This window comes from Cucurbita moschata, unplaced genomic scaffold (assembly GCF_002738365.1).
Source record: "Cucurbita moschata cultivar Rifu unplaced genomic scaffold, Cmos_1.0 Cmo_Scf00023, whole genome shotgun sequence".
Classification (NCBI taxonomy): Eukaryota; Viridiplantae; Streptophyta; class Magnoliopsida; order Cucurbitales; family Cucurbitaceae; genus Cucurbita; species Cucurbita moschata.
In genome coordinates, this window is record NW_019268539.1 from 386,954 (window position 1) to 401,994 (window position 15,041).

The following is a 15,041-nucleotide window of genomic DNA, read 5'->3' on the forward strand; positions in this document are numbered from 1 at the left end:
TGGGTTGATCTAGGAAAAGAAAGGTTTCCAAAGGTTTCCAAATCAAAGGAAGTTTAAACTTCAACCAAGGAGAGATGATCCATTTCCAAGTATTTCACCATATCAATTACAATGCATATAAGTTAAATCTCATAGGTGAGTACAATGAACGTTTTACTTTTAATATTTTTAATGTGGCTAGTTTGACTCTTTTTGATGTATGAAATGATGACTTTGATTTGAGGACAAATTCATTTAAAGAAAAAGGATGAAATGAATCCAACCATTGATCCATTGTATAACCTCGAAGGAACAATTACAAGAAGCAAGATAATAAAAATTTAAGATACTTTTGCATATTACATCTTCAAAAGCTAGTTAATGCACAAAAAAAAAAAAAAACGAAAAATTTTAGTCCAAATTTCTTTATAATGCTAGTATAACAAGCTACAAATGGGAAAAGTGATAAGTAGAGCATGAAGTTACAATAAATAACCCTTCGGAAACCACTTTAAAGACTTCTGTCTTTGTTAGGTTGAACTACCATTATGGAATTTTCATGTTATAAGCTTTATTTTATTCAATTTTCATTTAATAATTTTTAATACAATGTTTTTAATAACCATTTGGACTTTTTGATGTGCCTTATTTATTTATTTCAATTTTCATTTAATAGCTATTAACACAATTGAATTACAATTTTAGCCTATTTAAAAGCTTTTATTCAACTTGGATAATCACTTTTTAATATGAGTTCCAGTGTTTCTTTTGATGTTATCTTTTCTTTTCAAATTTTGTTTTAGGTTTGAAGTTAAACATATTCATTGGGTTAGTCTCGATCAAGTTAATTCCTGAACGAGTCATCTTTAAATCTAAGATTAATCATCGTACATTTAAAGGCGATCTAAGACTTATACATTCTCTCAACTCTTATTTAAATCATTTGTTAAATTAATCTTATTTGTGAAAGTTTGCAAAGATCTTACAACCTCTAATTTTGTAAATGTTGGCGCTTTTGACAATTCTTAGGGCGAACAAATCTAAATTGATTTGACTTATTAAAGACTTACATGTACTATGGTTGTAAGTTCAGTTTGTCTATCTAATGACCTTTTCATTGTTGAAAAAATTGACATGAGACCGAAACCAAGATAGCACAATTATGGAGGCTAAGTATCACAATTGCACTTTTGATGGCAGCGGACTTACGATTGTGCTGCACTCATTTTCCAGCAATAAGCGAGTTAAACCAATTCGTTCTTGCATCGTCTATGGGCAAGTGACGTATGCTCGAGCTTCTGGTCCCGATTCAAGAAGAAAGTTTTAGAAAACGGGGGCAGAGAGAGATTTCGAAAGAGAGGTTTTGAGAGCAAGATGTGAGAAATTGAAATTGGTGTTATATATGAAAGCAAAAAAAAAACAACAATGACTCACGGTATATAACTATTGGTAGGGAGAAGTTGACAATTAGTCAAGTCATATCCCCCTAGAGTACATACTCCCTTAGGAATACAAAAGTAATATGTAAAAACATAAAAGGTTTGACTTGGTATAGGCATGCAGCCATGGGCAACACGCTCTAGACGAGCATGACGATGACATTCTGCACGTGCCCTTGTTCTCACTAGTATTTGTGTTTTAAACAAAATGAAAAAAAAAAAAAGAAACATAAAACCCATCATAAACAACTGGTAAGAAAACAAACATAGTTTTAAAACACTAAATTCAGATATTATCAAATCAGCAATTCTTATAATTCAGATTAAACTTCAAACAGATCCCATGTTCTTAAACCATTAAACAAGTACACTGTTATTTGAGATCATTACCGATTCAATAAATTACAATCCCAAGAACGCAAAACACTAACAAGAAACTTTACTTAATTCTTCATCAAGCGCCTTTTGAAGCCAACCCTCAGCGTCCTCCATCATTCCTGGGCTAAGCCTCACCATCAAAATACAAAATTCCATTTCATTGAGAGCTCCATCCCCATCAAGGTCTCCTTCCCTCACCATCGACTCCGCTTCTTCCTTCTTCATCCCTTCCATTCCCAACAACGCCGAGTTTTGCCGTAAACTCTCCGCTGTTATCACCCCTTTCGATGCATCGGCCAGCAGTCGAAAACCGCTGCAAAGCTCGGCCACAAACACCTCAACGTCCAGCTTCTGCGCCATCACTGGCAACAAGTCTTCGTACTCTTCAACTACTCTACTTGAGGTATGTTGATTTTGATCCATTGCAGAAGATGAGAGAGATGGAGAAATGAAGAGGGAGTTATATATAGAGCTTTGTTGATGGATTTGGTTGAAATGGCAATTGTTGATGTCAAAGATTCCCTCAAAATCATCCAATCTTACCTGTCTATGATACCCCCAATCTTTAAATACACAAAACGGAGGACATAGAAAATATTTCCCTATGAGTGGCTAACCATCATTTAGTTTTCTACCCCACTAGTAGGAGAGAGAAAATGTACCAAATAAAATAGTTTGAATGAGATACAAAGTGGGAGTGTTCAAAAAAAAAACCTATCAATTTAACTCAATTCGAACGAAAGATTTGAGTCCGATCATGAACTTATTTAGGTTAGGTTCAAATAATTGAAAACTTTATAAATATTCAGAAAAATTCTTAAAATTAGATTAGATATAAATTTAAAATATACATTTTTGCTTAATATACAATTATATATATACATAATAAGCTAAGATCCCAAGTCGAGAAGGAAACAGAAGGAAACAAGCCAAGAAGAAAAAAAAAGAGTAGAATGATCAAACGGGTATATATTTTATTATTAAATTTCATAAGTATAATTTTTTATTTATTCACTAATTATTCTTAACAATAATTTTTTACTATTTGAAAGATAAATCTTTTAAATATATATTGAAATTGATCGATAAATTTCAATTAAATACTTACAAATAAGTAAATAAATATTTGACCGACTAACCTTTTACTTCTATTAAAATTAAAAATTTGTAAAAAATGACTCTACTAACCCAAATTAACTAAATTCTATGGTTAGATTGGATTAGGTTCATGATTTAATAAGAGTGGTTGGGGATGAAAAATTTAGGACTCGAATAATTTGAATGGATCTAAAAATGTCTCAATTCGAGTCTAATCAACCTACGATTTGAAAATTTGATTTGAAAATTTGAGAAGTGAAGAGAGGAGCAATTTCCTTCCGTTTTCTCTCTATCACTGAAGACATTTTTTAACCTAAATATATTGTGGTAGTTTCATTCAAAAATTTTAGATCGTGCTGACTTGATTGATAAGAACATAGAAAAGGACACGTATAATTGGAATGAGAACTAGAAGGTTCGAGGAAGTTGCCTGAGAAAGAGAAAATAGTGTGCACAGACGAAATGAAGAGAGAGATGGGAATGAGATGATTGGTGATGGGAGGGTTTGGAGTTTCTTAAGAAGTTTCTTAGGAGTTTCGTTGTTTGAATTTACGTGGGATTTGGATTCTTCTATGTTTTGTATTTTATCAAAGGAGAGACATTATTGGTGTCCATTTCTGATATACTTTTTGAAAGTGACCCCTCATGGTTGAAGGCCCCATTTTTGTTCCTTCTTTTCCTTTACATCCACATGTATATAACATAGAGAGAGAGACGAAATGAATAAAATAATTCAATGGCTCTTGTGTAAACAAGTTAGGTTGGTTTGTAATATTTTAGTTTTTAAAAACTTTTTTGGAATATATTTTAATTTAGTATTTGTGTTTAGTTTAATTTGACTTAGGTTCATATTAAGGTTTTCAATTTAGTTTCTATAATTGTTTTAACTATTTGAATTCCATCTTTATCGTTTCGTTAATCTCATCAATATCACAATTAAGAATGTACATCTCAAGAAGTCGAGTCTAAGAAATCTTCTCGATAGAAGTCTCAAGCCATGTAGAACAACAAAGTGGTATGATTGGTTTGAAAAGTCACTTAAGGGGTGGGCAATGTTGCCAAAGATGGTAGATAACACCACACCAGGCTACTAGCCACGTCTTTTGCAATTACCCCACAAGAATGGTTACCCACAGGAGCACATTCTTCGAATAGATGATTAAATGGGGAGTTAAAAAAATAAATGGTCTTAGGGACTCGATTCATATTGCAAGCACCCCACAAGAATTGGTCATCATAGTTCAATCTAGTTCATCTAGATTCACCCAAAATTTTCAGCTTGAATTGGCGATTCACCGTATTTTGTGTTGGATTTCCTTGTGTTTGAGCCTAGTTGAGTAGTTTTTCTTAGGTTTTGAGTAGGTTCCCTAGCTCTTTAAGCTTTTTGAGTGGGATTATAAATGTATGAATTGTACATGAGTGTAACGATAGTTGTTGGTGATATTGATTATGATTAATCCAAAGTTTCTTTTAACTAAAAGAAGTTTAAAAGGGTTAGATTTCACTAGTCAAAGTAAGTACATTTAGTGTTAGAACCCTTTAGGGTTTGGTTGGATGAACCGTTAGATGCATGAATAACATGTACTATGATGATTAAAGATACTGAGTTATAAAAATTGATGCTTATGTATGCCTATGTGATGCATGTGTTGTTGTTTGTTAATACGAGACATGTGTCACTATAAGTTAAAGATTGAACAGTCATGTATGATTAATAGGTGGTTGATACGGTTGTTGATCTCAATCATGAGATGTTAAAGTAGTGTTATGTACAAAATTTGTCTTATGTAACACAATATCTATTACTCAAAAGTGTAAGTAGATCTAAAAATATTATTATTTAATAAAATAATACAGAGTTAAGAATGACAAATAGAATTGGGATCGAAGTTCCAATGTTCATTGATATTCACAACGTTTAAATAGGATACAAGCCACCAATTAATACCTACAAATAAGAAAAATAGAAACTAACTAAATCTTAGAATAAAATAAAATATACTACTAATCAAATCATAAATGAAAGATATTAACTGATTATGAATATTTAAGATATATTTCATAACTAATATATTTTCCAAATATTAACTGATTACGAATATTTTGACTAATTCAAACCCGCAAGTACTAAATTCTGACCGCCTCCTTTAGTGCAAGCTTATTTCTCAATAACTCAAGAGCCTTACGAAAAACTTTAAACTTCATTTTGGCAAGTGCCTTAGTAAATATGTCTGCAACTTGCTCATTAGTATGTGTTTTCTGCAATTCAACATCCTGCCATAACACTTTCTCTCGAACAAAATGATAATGAGTTTCAATATGTTTCGAATGAGCATGAAACACCGGAGTTCCAGCAAGTTTTATTGCACTTTCATTATCACAATTAATTTGAATTAGCTGATTGAGAGTAGTCACCCTTTTTTGAATAAGCCTCTTGAGCCACAAACATTCTTAAGTAGCCATTGTAGCAGCTACATATTCTGCTTCACAACTTGACAAAGCAACGGTGCTTTGCTTTTTACTGCACCATGAAATTGTAGCAGAGCCTACTGTAAAACAAAAACCTATTGTGGAGCGTCTATTGTTCACGTCACCAGCGTAATCAGCATCCACAAAACCACTCGATAAAAATGACATTGATTTCTCATACATTAATCCATAATTTAGAGTGCCCTTGATGTAACAAAGAATCCTTTTGCTGCAAGTAAGTGAGTCTTATGTGGTTGATCCATAAATTGAGACACAACTACTGAAAAAGCAATGCCTGGTCTTGTGATAGTTAAATAGAATAAACTACCAATAAGTTGACGAAAGAATTTAGTATCTACTAATGACTTCCCTTCATTTCTGACTAATTTGATATTTGGTTCCATAGGAGTAGTTTTTTCTCTTGAATTCTCTATACGAAACCGCTGCAATAAACTTGATGCATGTCCTTTTTTAGAGAGAAAATAACCATCATCGAATTTCTTAATTTCCAAACCTAGAAAACAATCAACTTCACCAAATCTTTTCATTTCAAAACAAACAGACGAGGCATCTCGGAGACTACTGATTTCAACAATATCATCACCAGTGATAATCATGTCATCAACATAAAGTAAGAGCAAGGTGCATCTAGTTGTTGTTTTCTTAACAAATAAGCTCGGATCAGCACATGTAGACTTAAAACCACAAAACTTAAGATATTGAACAATCTTACCAAACCTAGCATGAGGAGCTTGTTTGAGTCCGTACAATGCCTTTTCACTTTGCACACATAATCAGGATATTCCTTAGAGGTAAATCCTTTCGGCTGCTCCATAAAAATATCACGATCCAACTCTCCGTAAAGGAAAGCATTTTTCACATCAAGCTACCATAAGTTCCAACTTTTACTAGCAGCTAAAGAGATGATTGACCGTAATGTTACCATCCTTGCGACCGGACTAAAAGTCTCATCATAGTCTTAACCATATTGCTGAGAGAACCCATGAGCAACAAGACAAGCCTTGTGTCTACCAATTCTACCATCAGTTGTTTTCTTCACCTTGTAAACCCACTTACAAGTAATTAAATCAGCATCATGAGGCTTTGGTACAAGCTCCCAGGTGTCATTTTTTTCGAGTGCTACAATTTCTTCTATCCTTGCATTTCCCATTCTGAAATTCCTTTAGCTTCACTGTACAACTTTGGCTCATTTTCACTTGTATCTCCCATACAAAAACAGAACAGAACAGAAAATTGATTGATGTCAATTACAAAATCAGACAAATGACTTGGTAATTTTTTCTATCTTTGAGGATTTTTTCTTGTGGCAACTTCAATATTTGTAGTGGCTTCTGTATTCTCTTCAGCTTGAATGTCTCTCGCAATTGAAAAATCTTTTCTCCCTAACGTAGAATTATCAGGAAAAAGTGCAACAGTAGTTCTACTGTTGCTGTCATCTGCATCGTCTTTGTAACTTGAAATTTCATCAATCACCACATCACTGGACACAACAACCATCTTTCTTTCCAAATCCATACACCTTCAACCCTTTCTATGAGTATCATAGCCTACAAAAATGCATTTCTTGGCCTTTGAGTCAAGTTTAGTTCGATTATGTTTTAGTACATGAACATAACAAATAGACCCAAAAATAAGAAATAACTCACATTGGGTTTACGATGATAAATCAACTCGAATGGTGATGATTCTGTCCTTGAACATGGAGGTAGTCGATGTACAACATGGCAAGCTATTTGAAAAGCTGATGCCATAACTCTCTTGGAAGACTCCTCGCATGCAGCCAAGACAAGCAAACTGATATAAGATGAGCTAACTTGCGCTCAGCCACTCCATTTTGTTGTAGGGTTTCTGAACAAGTTAGTTGACGTTTAATCTCATGCTCCTTACAATATTCTATAAAATCATTTGAAAGAAATTCCCCTCCATTATTAGTGCGCAAGCACTTGATTTTCAATTCAAATTCTTTTTAAAACAGCATGCTTAAACTGAATAAACTTTGAAAAAGATTCACTTTTGTGTTCTAAGAAGTATACCCAACTGAAACGAGAGAAATCATCCACAAACACCATCATGGAATGAAGGCCAGTATAGCTTGCTGTTCGCGTTGGTCCCAAAAGATCATAATGAATCAATTCCAATACTGTTGAAGCTTTACTCTTTGAGCTTATGAAAGGAAGACGATGAGACTTGTCATATTGGCAGCTTGGACAAATCTCATCATGCTGAATATCTTTAAAGACAGGGACACCATCAAGAAGTTGTTTTGTGGATATTTTCTGCAACAACTAAAAACCCACATGACCCAAATGAGTATGCCAAAGAGTTGAGCTTGCATTATGACCAACTTTCTTGATATATTCATCATTAGCTGATAAAACATACAAAGATTCTTTTTTTTTTCCACAGAACGGGATATCAGCAGCTACATGTTTCACATTAGAAAGTTTGTGAACATCTTTAGGACCAAAAAGAACATACCTTCCTGAATTTGTTATTTGTGATACAGAAGCAAGGTTTTTCTTCAAACCAAGAACATGATAAACTTCTTGAGCAGAACACTCTCATCATTTAAATCTCATTCTTTCGTCACAGGATGCATTGAATTATCAGCTGTCATAATGGCCTTCTTTTGACAATGTGAACGAACATCTAATAGAAGAGTTTCGTTTTCAGTTGCATGGTGAGAACAACCAGAATCGACGATCCATTCTTCATTGTAGTCTATAAAGGCATGAGCATTTGCAGAGACATCATCTTGATGTACAGCTAAAGTCACATTTGTTGGTTGGTCAAAAATCTCAGTGGTTAAGTAGTGTTCCCAAATTGGATCTGAAGAACTTTTACTTTTATGTACAACATTTACTTCTGATTTCTACATTTTAACTCGGCAATTTGGCTAAATATGGCCTGGTTTTCTGCAATGATGACACACCACTTTCACACAACAATCTAGTTTAAAATGGCAAGGTTTTTCACACTTGTAACAAGCTTTAAATGGCTTCATTGACGACTCCTCACTTCCGAATTGATTCCCATTGCTTGATGAAGGCTTTGAATGAAAATTCTGTCTCCTATGATCTTTGACATACAACACATCTTCTAGCTTTAGGGAAAGCTTGTTGCTGCTAGTCATTTGCTTAATCAAAGTTTCCTGATTAGAAAGTAAATTCTCCAATTCAAAAAGTGTAGGCTAATTTTCTCATCCTTGTATTGAGGAAACAAAGGGCATAAAGTCTTTTCGTAATCCACGAATAAGATAACTCCGTAATCGAGCATCACTTACTAGCTCCTCAACATCTAGTTCTGAAATTTCAGAACACAGATTTTTCACTTTCAAGAAATATTCTTCAACAGAAAAATTACCTTGAGTTACCACAGCTAGTTCATTCTCTAGAAATTGCAATCGAGCTGTATTTTTATTAGTGAACAGCTTTTGAAGTGTTTCCCACACTTGCTTTGGTGACTTTAAATCACGAACATGATCAATATGTTGGAATAAACTTAAAATGCTAAATTTTAATTCTAGGTAATTTGTTAGGAGAGGTTAATTTGAAAAGTCAGTGGAAGAAGTTAATTTTAGGTAAGTTGTTAGGAGAGGTTAATTTGAAAAGGAAGGTGAAAGAAAAGGCCAAGAGCCTTTGTAAGAATAACTGTAGTGCTATTGGCTCTCTCATACGTATTATTAGGGTTAGAAAAGTTATAAATACCTAATCTTTTTTATTGTAAAGTCAGAGCAAAAATAGAGCAAGAGAGAAAAGAAATACAGAGCAATAGAAAAGACTTTTTGATAAAATCAGTGTTCTTTGTCACCTTGTCTCTCCTCTCTCGACATCTCTCCTTCACAAGTACGTGCGTAGTATTTTTTACAAAGCGGTATCGGAGCGTTCTATCGTTAGTGTGAGTGAGAGTTACTTCACAAATCAATGAGTTTTATTTTAACAAATTGGTATCAGAGCCGATGGCAAATGTGATGGATCAAATGCCGCTACCGCGATTAACAAAAACGAACTACGAGAATTGGAGCATCCAAATGAAAGCTCTTCTCAGTTCTCAAGATGCATGGGAAGTGGTCGAAGAAGGCTTCGAAGAACCAAAGGATACCACAGGTTATACAGCAGCACAAAACAAGGTGTTAAAAGAATTGCAATCAAAGGATAAGGTGGCAATATACATGCTGTTTCAGGTCGTTGACGAGTCGGTCTTTAAGAAGATTGTCAGGGCAACTACTTCAAAAAAAGAGTAGAACACTTTAGAAAAAGTGCTCAAAGGAACCGACTGAGTCAAGCAAGTGCGTCTCCAAACTCTTCGTGGTGAGTTGGAGAGAATGAAGATGAAGGAGTCAGAAAATGTATCTAACTACATTACGCGCGTATAGACTAGGGTATATCAACTAAATCGAAACAAAGAAATGTTACCCGAGACGCGGGTTGTGGAGAAGATCTTCAAGTCGTTAACCAACAACTTCAAGAATGTTGTATATGCGATAGAAGAGTCAAAGGACCTAGTGACGTTCACGGTCGATGAGCTTGCCGGTTCTCTCGAGGTACACGAGCAACGTAAGAAAAAGGAGGAGGAAACACTCGATCAAGCACTTCAAACCAAGACATCAATATAAGATGAAAAGGTACTCTACTCTCAAAATTTTCAAGGTAGAGGTTAAGGAAGTCGCGAAAATGGTCGAGGTGGTCAAGGCAGTAGAAATGAAGGACATTGTAAGGAGAAGAGACAGTCGAGCCAAGCAAATTGGCGTGGAAGAGGACACAGTCAAGGATATTATTCCAACATTCAGTGCTATAAATATAAAAAATATGATCACTATGCGAATGATTGTAACTCTGACAATTGTTACAATTGTGGCAGAGTGGGGCATTTTGCAAGAGATTGTCGAGCCGAGAAAAAGGTGGAAGAAACGATCAACCTAGCTTTGGATGACACAACAAACGAAGGTATTCTCTTGATGGTCCAAAATGAAGAGTTGAAAGCAAAAGAACACGGTGGCGCGAAAGATGATGGCGGTAGTCGTGAGGCGGTGGAAGCCTTTGAAAATGAAGTGATACGTAGCGGATTTGGCGAAATCGCGATATAGGAGACAAGAAAATCAAATAAGGATAAACAACTGGATAACAGAGAGCTTGAGTTCGAAGAGAGAGAGCTCCAATGGCGAGAAAGGGAATTTGAGGAAGAAAAAAGAAGGAGGATGAGAATGGAACAGTAAATGGAAGAAGAAAAGATGGAATGGAGAGAAAGGATGGCGGAAATGCAGATTGAACATGAGAGACAGATGGAGCAAATGCAAGCTGCAATCCCTTCAAAATCCAAAAACAATGACGATGCGATTAGCGAACGAGCCAAAGAAACTGTGAGATCATGAGGAGAACAAAGATTCAAAGCAACAACCCAAAACTTCCGTGGATAAATCTGTGGAGAAGTCTCAGTTACAGACGTTGAAATCCCTAAACAAGCGCCTTTCGAAGGAGAAAGTAGAAATTGAAAAAGAAAAGAAAGATTTAGAAATGGAGATTGAAAGGTTAGAGAAAAAAGTGGCTGAGCTAAGTGAGAGTAATTTCCATCTCAAACAGGAGAAGGAAGAGAATGGGAAGGTAATCTCTAAGCTTGTGAAGAAAATTGAAGAAGATGTGGAGAAAGAGAATGACTTATTAATGGAGATTGATGGTCTAATGGAAGAGCTAGTGAGAGAAGAGAAAGATATAGAGATGCTAACCTAATAGAGAGACTCATTTGACGTGAATCTGAATCGGGTCCAACAAGAGGCATGAATTTACGACACACGATTGAGATAATCAGTTGTGATAAAGCCGAAATGGAGGTGGCAAAAATGGTAGTGGAAAATGTCATGTGGACTTGCGAAGGGAATTGAGTAAACTGAAAAAAACTATGATGTCTGAATCGAGTGTGGCTGAGAATGGGAGAAATGAGAAGTTGGTGTCTCAACTAGGCTGTTCTCGAGAAGCTCTAAATGATGTTTCGTCAGAAAAGGACAAGCTTAGTTTGCTACTCGAGGACAAGGAGAGGAAATTGAAGAAATCATGACTGAGCTCGTGAAAACGAAAACGACGTAGGTGGAATCGTTGTGTAACGACCCTAAATTTCTACATATCTAGAGTCGCCACTAACATCTCATGCTCATCTCTAATGCAGAATAAAAATCTAAGAATGCTCATCTTTATTAGCGGAAAAATTTAAAACTTCAGAATACATTCAAACATTGAAAATACTGCGGACTTACGTGTTTCAAACCTCATGCTGGAGTTCAAAAAGATAAAGATGATTACAAATTAAATAACATAAATGAATGAAATGCAAACGCCCTATCCTAACCAAGACTAGGAATTTAAATATGCAACTATCCTATGCACGCGCCACAGTCTCTGATCACGATGCCACCGTCAACCGTACATGGGAGCCTTGCCTTTACCTGAAAAACAATATGGCACACGACCTGAGTATTTCGAAGAAATACTCAGTAAGTGACCCCATTATAGGGGCCATGCTAATGCAAACACATGCAATCATGAAATTAGGGACCTATCTCTAATCATCTTAGTGGTGGCCTCTAGTCTCGGACAAATTGGATGTGTAGTACTTCCCTACACACGACTCACACGTGCGAGTGTGAATCCCCAGGGCGCTCGCACACCCCTTGGACCCTCTGGTCAAGCTAATCTGTAGCGACGTTCGGAGGTCAACGGAACCCCATAGTGTCATGCGCCTCATGAACACCCTCATCTGTGTGCATTCGCACCTGTGCGCATACGCGCTCATCATACGGTGCGCGTTCGCACTCATAATCTCTAGGGGAAGTAGCTCTATGCTTATGAACATACAATATGCATGAGCTCTTTGTGAAGCGCGGGTCGTAGTTTGGTTCGTGTCATGGTCCGGTTCACGGGCTGCGGAGGCTACTGGGACAAGACTATCGTTGGACCTCGGCTTACTAGGTTGGGCCACAAGTTTTTTGGGTTGAAGGCCGGCTCGATTGGACCGTGGGTCTGGTCTTGAGTTGGTTCAACTGGACCGTAGCTTCTGGGCTGGTCTGAGGTTTGGGACGCTGTAGTTGGGCTGGGCCGAAGGCAGAGGCCGAGGGAAAGAATGGGCTGGCTCTCTCGGGTTTTGGGTTTGGGTTAACCTGGATCCATGGATCTCGTCTTCCTTACCCGACTTCGGCCGATTTTCCGGCAAGTTTTCTTTCTCCTTCCCGAGGCGTTTTCATTTCCGATTTCGGTCCTCTTTCTTCATTTTCCTCATTATTTGTCGTCCTTCTTTCTTTCTGGGAGTTTTGCGGCCTAAAGGTTCCTAAAACCACAGATCTAAGAACGATTAGGAAAATCCAATTTTTCGACCACGGTTACCGACGATGGTGCTTACGAAAAAGCACAAAATGCACCTTGAGTTATTGTGCTTTCGTTAGGGATCCTTCTTGTGGTGATAACAGGTCGTTTGGTGTCGATTTGAGGGTAGTTTGAGGGCTCGTCGGAGAAACTGGACACTCGCTGACGTTTGTCTGAAATCTCTCTCTCTCTCTCTCTCTCTCTCTCTCTCGCAATTTTCGATATTTTCTCCCTTTACAGGTATTCTGATAGTGCTGGGAGTCGTGGGCTAAGGGCTGGGCATGGTGTGGCCGTCGTTTCGCGTGGGGTCTGCGAAACTCGGCGGTCGCGAGTTTTCCGGCGACTGAGTTTTTCTTTCTTTTTTTTTTTCGTTTTCTCGTTTTCTCGTTTTCTTTTTCTTTCCTTTTTTTTTTCTTTTTTTCTTTCCCGGGTCGTTACATTATTTACCCCTAAAAAGAACTTTCGTCCTCGAAAGTCTCAAACTCTTGTACCAACTCGAGGTATTTTCCTCTTATTTCGTCCTCACGCTCCCACGGGGCTTCCTCACTGTGGTGATTCCGCCACAGTACCTTAACGAACGCAATGCTCCTGTTGCGTAAGGTTTTTACTTCCCTAGCTAAGATTCTTACTCGTTTTTTCTCGTAGCTCAGATCTTCATTGAGTTGGAGTGGTTCGTAGTCTATTACGTGGATAAGGTCCGTAATGTTGTTCCTAAGCATCGACACATGAAATACATCATGTACTCCTGAGAGGGCTGGAGGTAGGGCTAACTTATACACTACTGGACCAACCCTCTCTAGGATCTCGAATGGTCCAATGAATTTAGAACTTAACTTGCCCTTATGTCCAAATCTTAACACACCTTTCATAGGTGCTACCTTATGGAATACTGGGTCCCCTATCTCAGACTCCAGGCTTTTACGCCTTACATCGGCGTAGCTTTTCTGTCTACTTTGAGCGGTACACATCCTCGCTCGAATTTTCTAGACAGCCTCGGCGTAGCTTTTCTGTCTACTTTGAGCGGTACACATCCTCGCTCGAATTTTCTAGACAGCCTCATTGGTCAGTCGAACCAGCTCGAGTCCTACTAATTCTCTCTCTCCTACTTCGTTCCAACATAGTGGGGACCTACACCGTTTCCCGTACAGGGCCTCAAACGGTGTCATTCCAATATTTGCTTGGAAACTATTGTTATACAAGAATTCCATCAGGTGGAGTTTGGAATCTCAACTTCCCTTAAAATCTAGTATGCAAGTGCGTAGCATGTTCTCTAGATTTGGTTTAAACGCTCCGTTTTTTCATCTGTTTGGGGGTGAAAGGTGGTACTAAAGTCGAGGCGGGTACCCAGTGCTTTTTGAAGTCCGCACCAAAATGTTGACGTAAAGCGTGGATCCCGATCCGACACTATAGACACTGGGACTCCATGTAGTCTTACTATTTCTTTCACATACAGTTGTGCCCAATTGTCCATTGTATATGTAACCTTCCCAGGTAGAAAGTGTGCCGACTTGGTCAACCTATCGACAACTACCTAGATCACTGTATAGCCTTTGGGCGTTTTGGGTAAACCTAGTATGAAGTCCATCGCTATGTTTTCCCACTTCCACTCTGGTATGCTTAGGGGTTGCAACAACCCCGCCGCCTTTTTTCTTGAAGCTTTCACTTGTTGACAAACTAAGCACTTGCTCACAAACCCGGCCACATCCCTCTTCATGCTCTTCCACCAAAAGTGTTGTTTTAAATCTTGGTACATCTGAGTACCTCTTGGATGCATGGCAAATGGCGAGTTGTGAGCTTCCGTTAGTATCTCTTTCCTTAAATCTTCTATTGCCGGAACACATAAGCGTCCCTGGTACAATAGTCCTTCATCCGATGACTTAGAGAATCCATCTACTGGACTTTCATCTAGCTGTCCTAGGACTTTCTGTAAGTTAGGATCCTCTCATTGGGAGGTAATAATTCTCTACCTAAGCGTAGGTTGTACCGTGAGTCAAGCCAGCTATGCTATGACTCCCTTGGTCGCTAAAACTATGTTGGCTCGCTCGAACTCTCTTTTTACCCTTACTTCCCTCGTAATGAGGGCCGACGAGTGGACCGTCTTCCTACTCAAGACATCTGCGACCATATTTGCTTTTCCAGGGTGGTACTGGATATCTACATCATAATCCTTCACCAATTCTAACCACCTTCTCTGTCTCATATTTAACTCTTTCTGGGTGAAGAAGTATTTCAAACTTTTGTGGTCGGTAAAAATTTGGATTTTCTCTCCATACAGGTAATGTCACCAGATTTTCAACGTGAACACTAT

At 37.5% G+C, this 15,041-nt stretch overlaps 1 protein-coding gene across 1 annotated transcript; it reads right to left on the reverse strand.

Moving 5' to 3' along the window:
• Positions 1-1,688: 1,688 nt before the first annotated feature.
• Positions 1,689-2,378, reverse strand: LOC111459966 (calcium-binding protein KIC). Its single transcript, XM_023103038.1, has one exon. The coding sequence runs from the start codon at positions 2,217-2,219 to the stop codon at positions 1,845-1,847; it is 375 nt and encodes a 124-aa protein (XP_022958806.1). The 5' UTR covers positions 2,220-2,378; the 3' UTR covers positions 1,689-1,844.
• Positions 2,379-15,041: the final 12,663 nt, after the last annotated feature.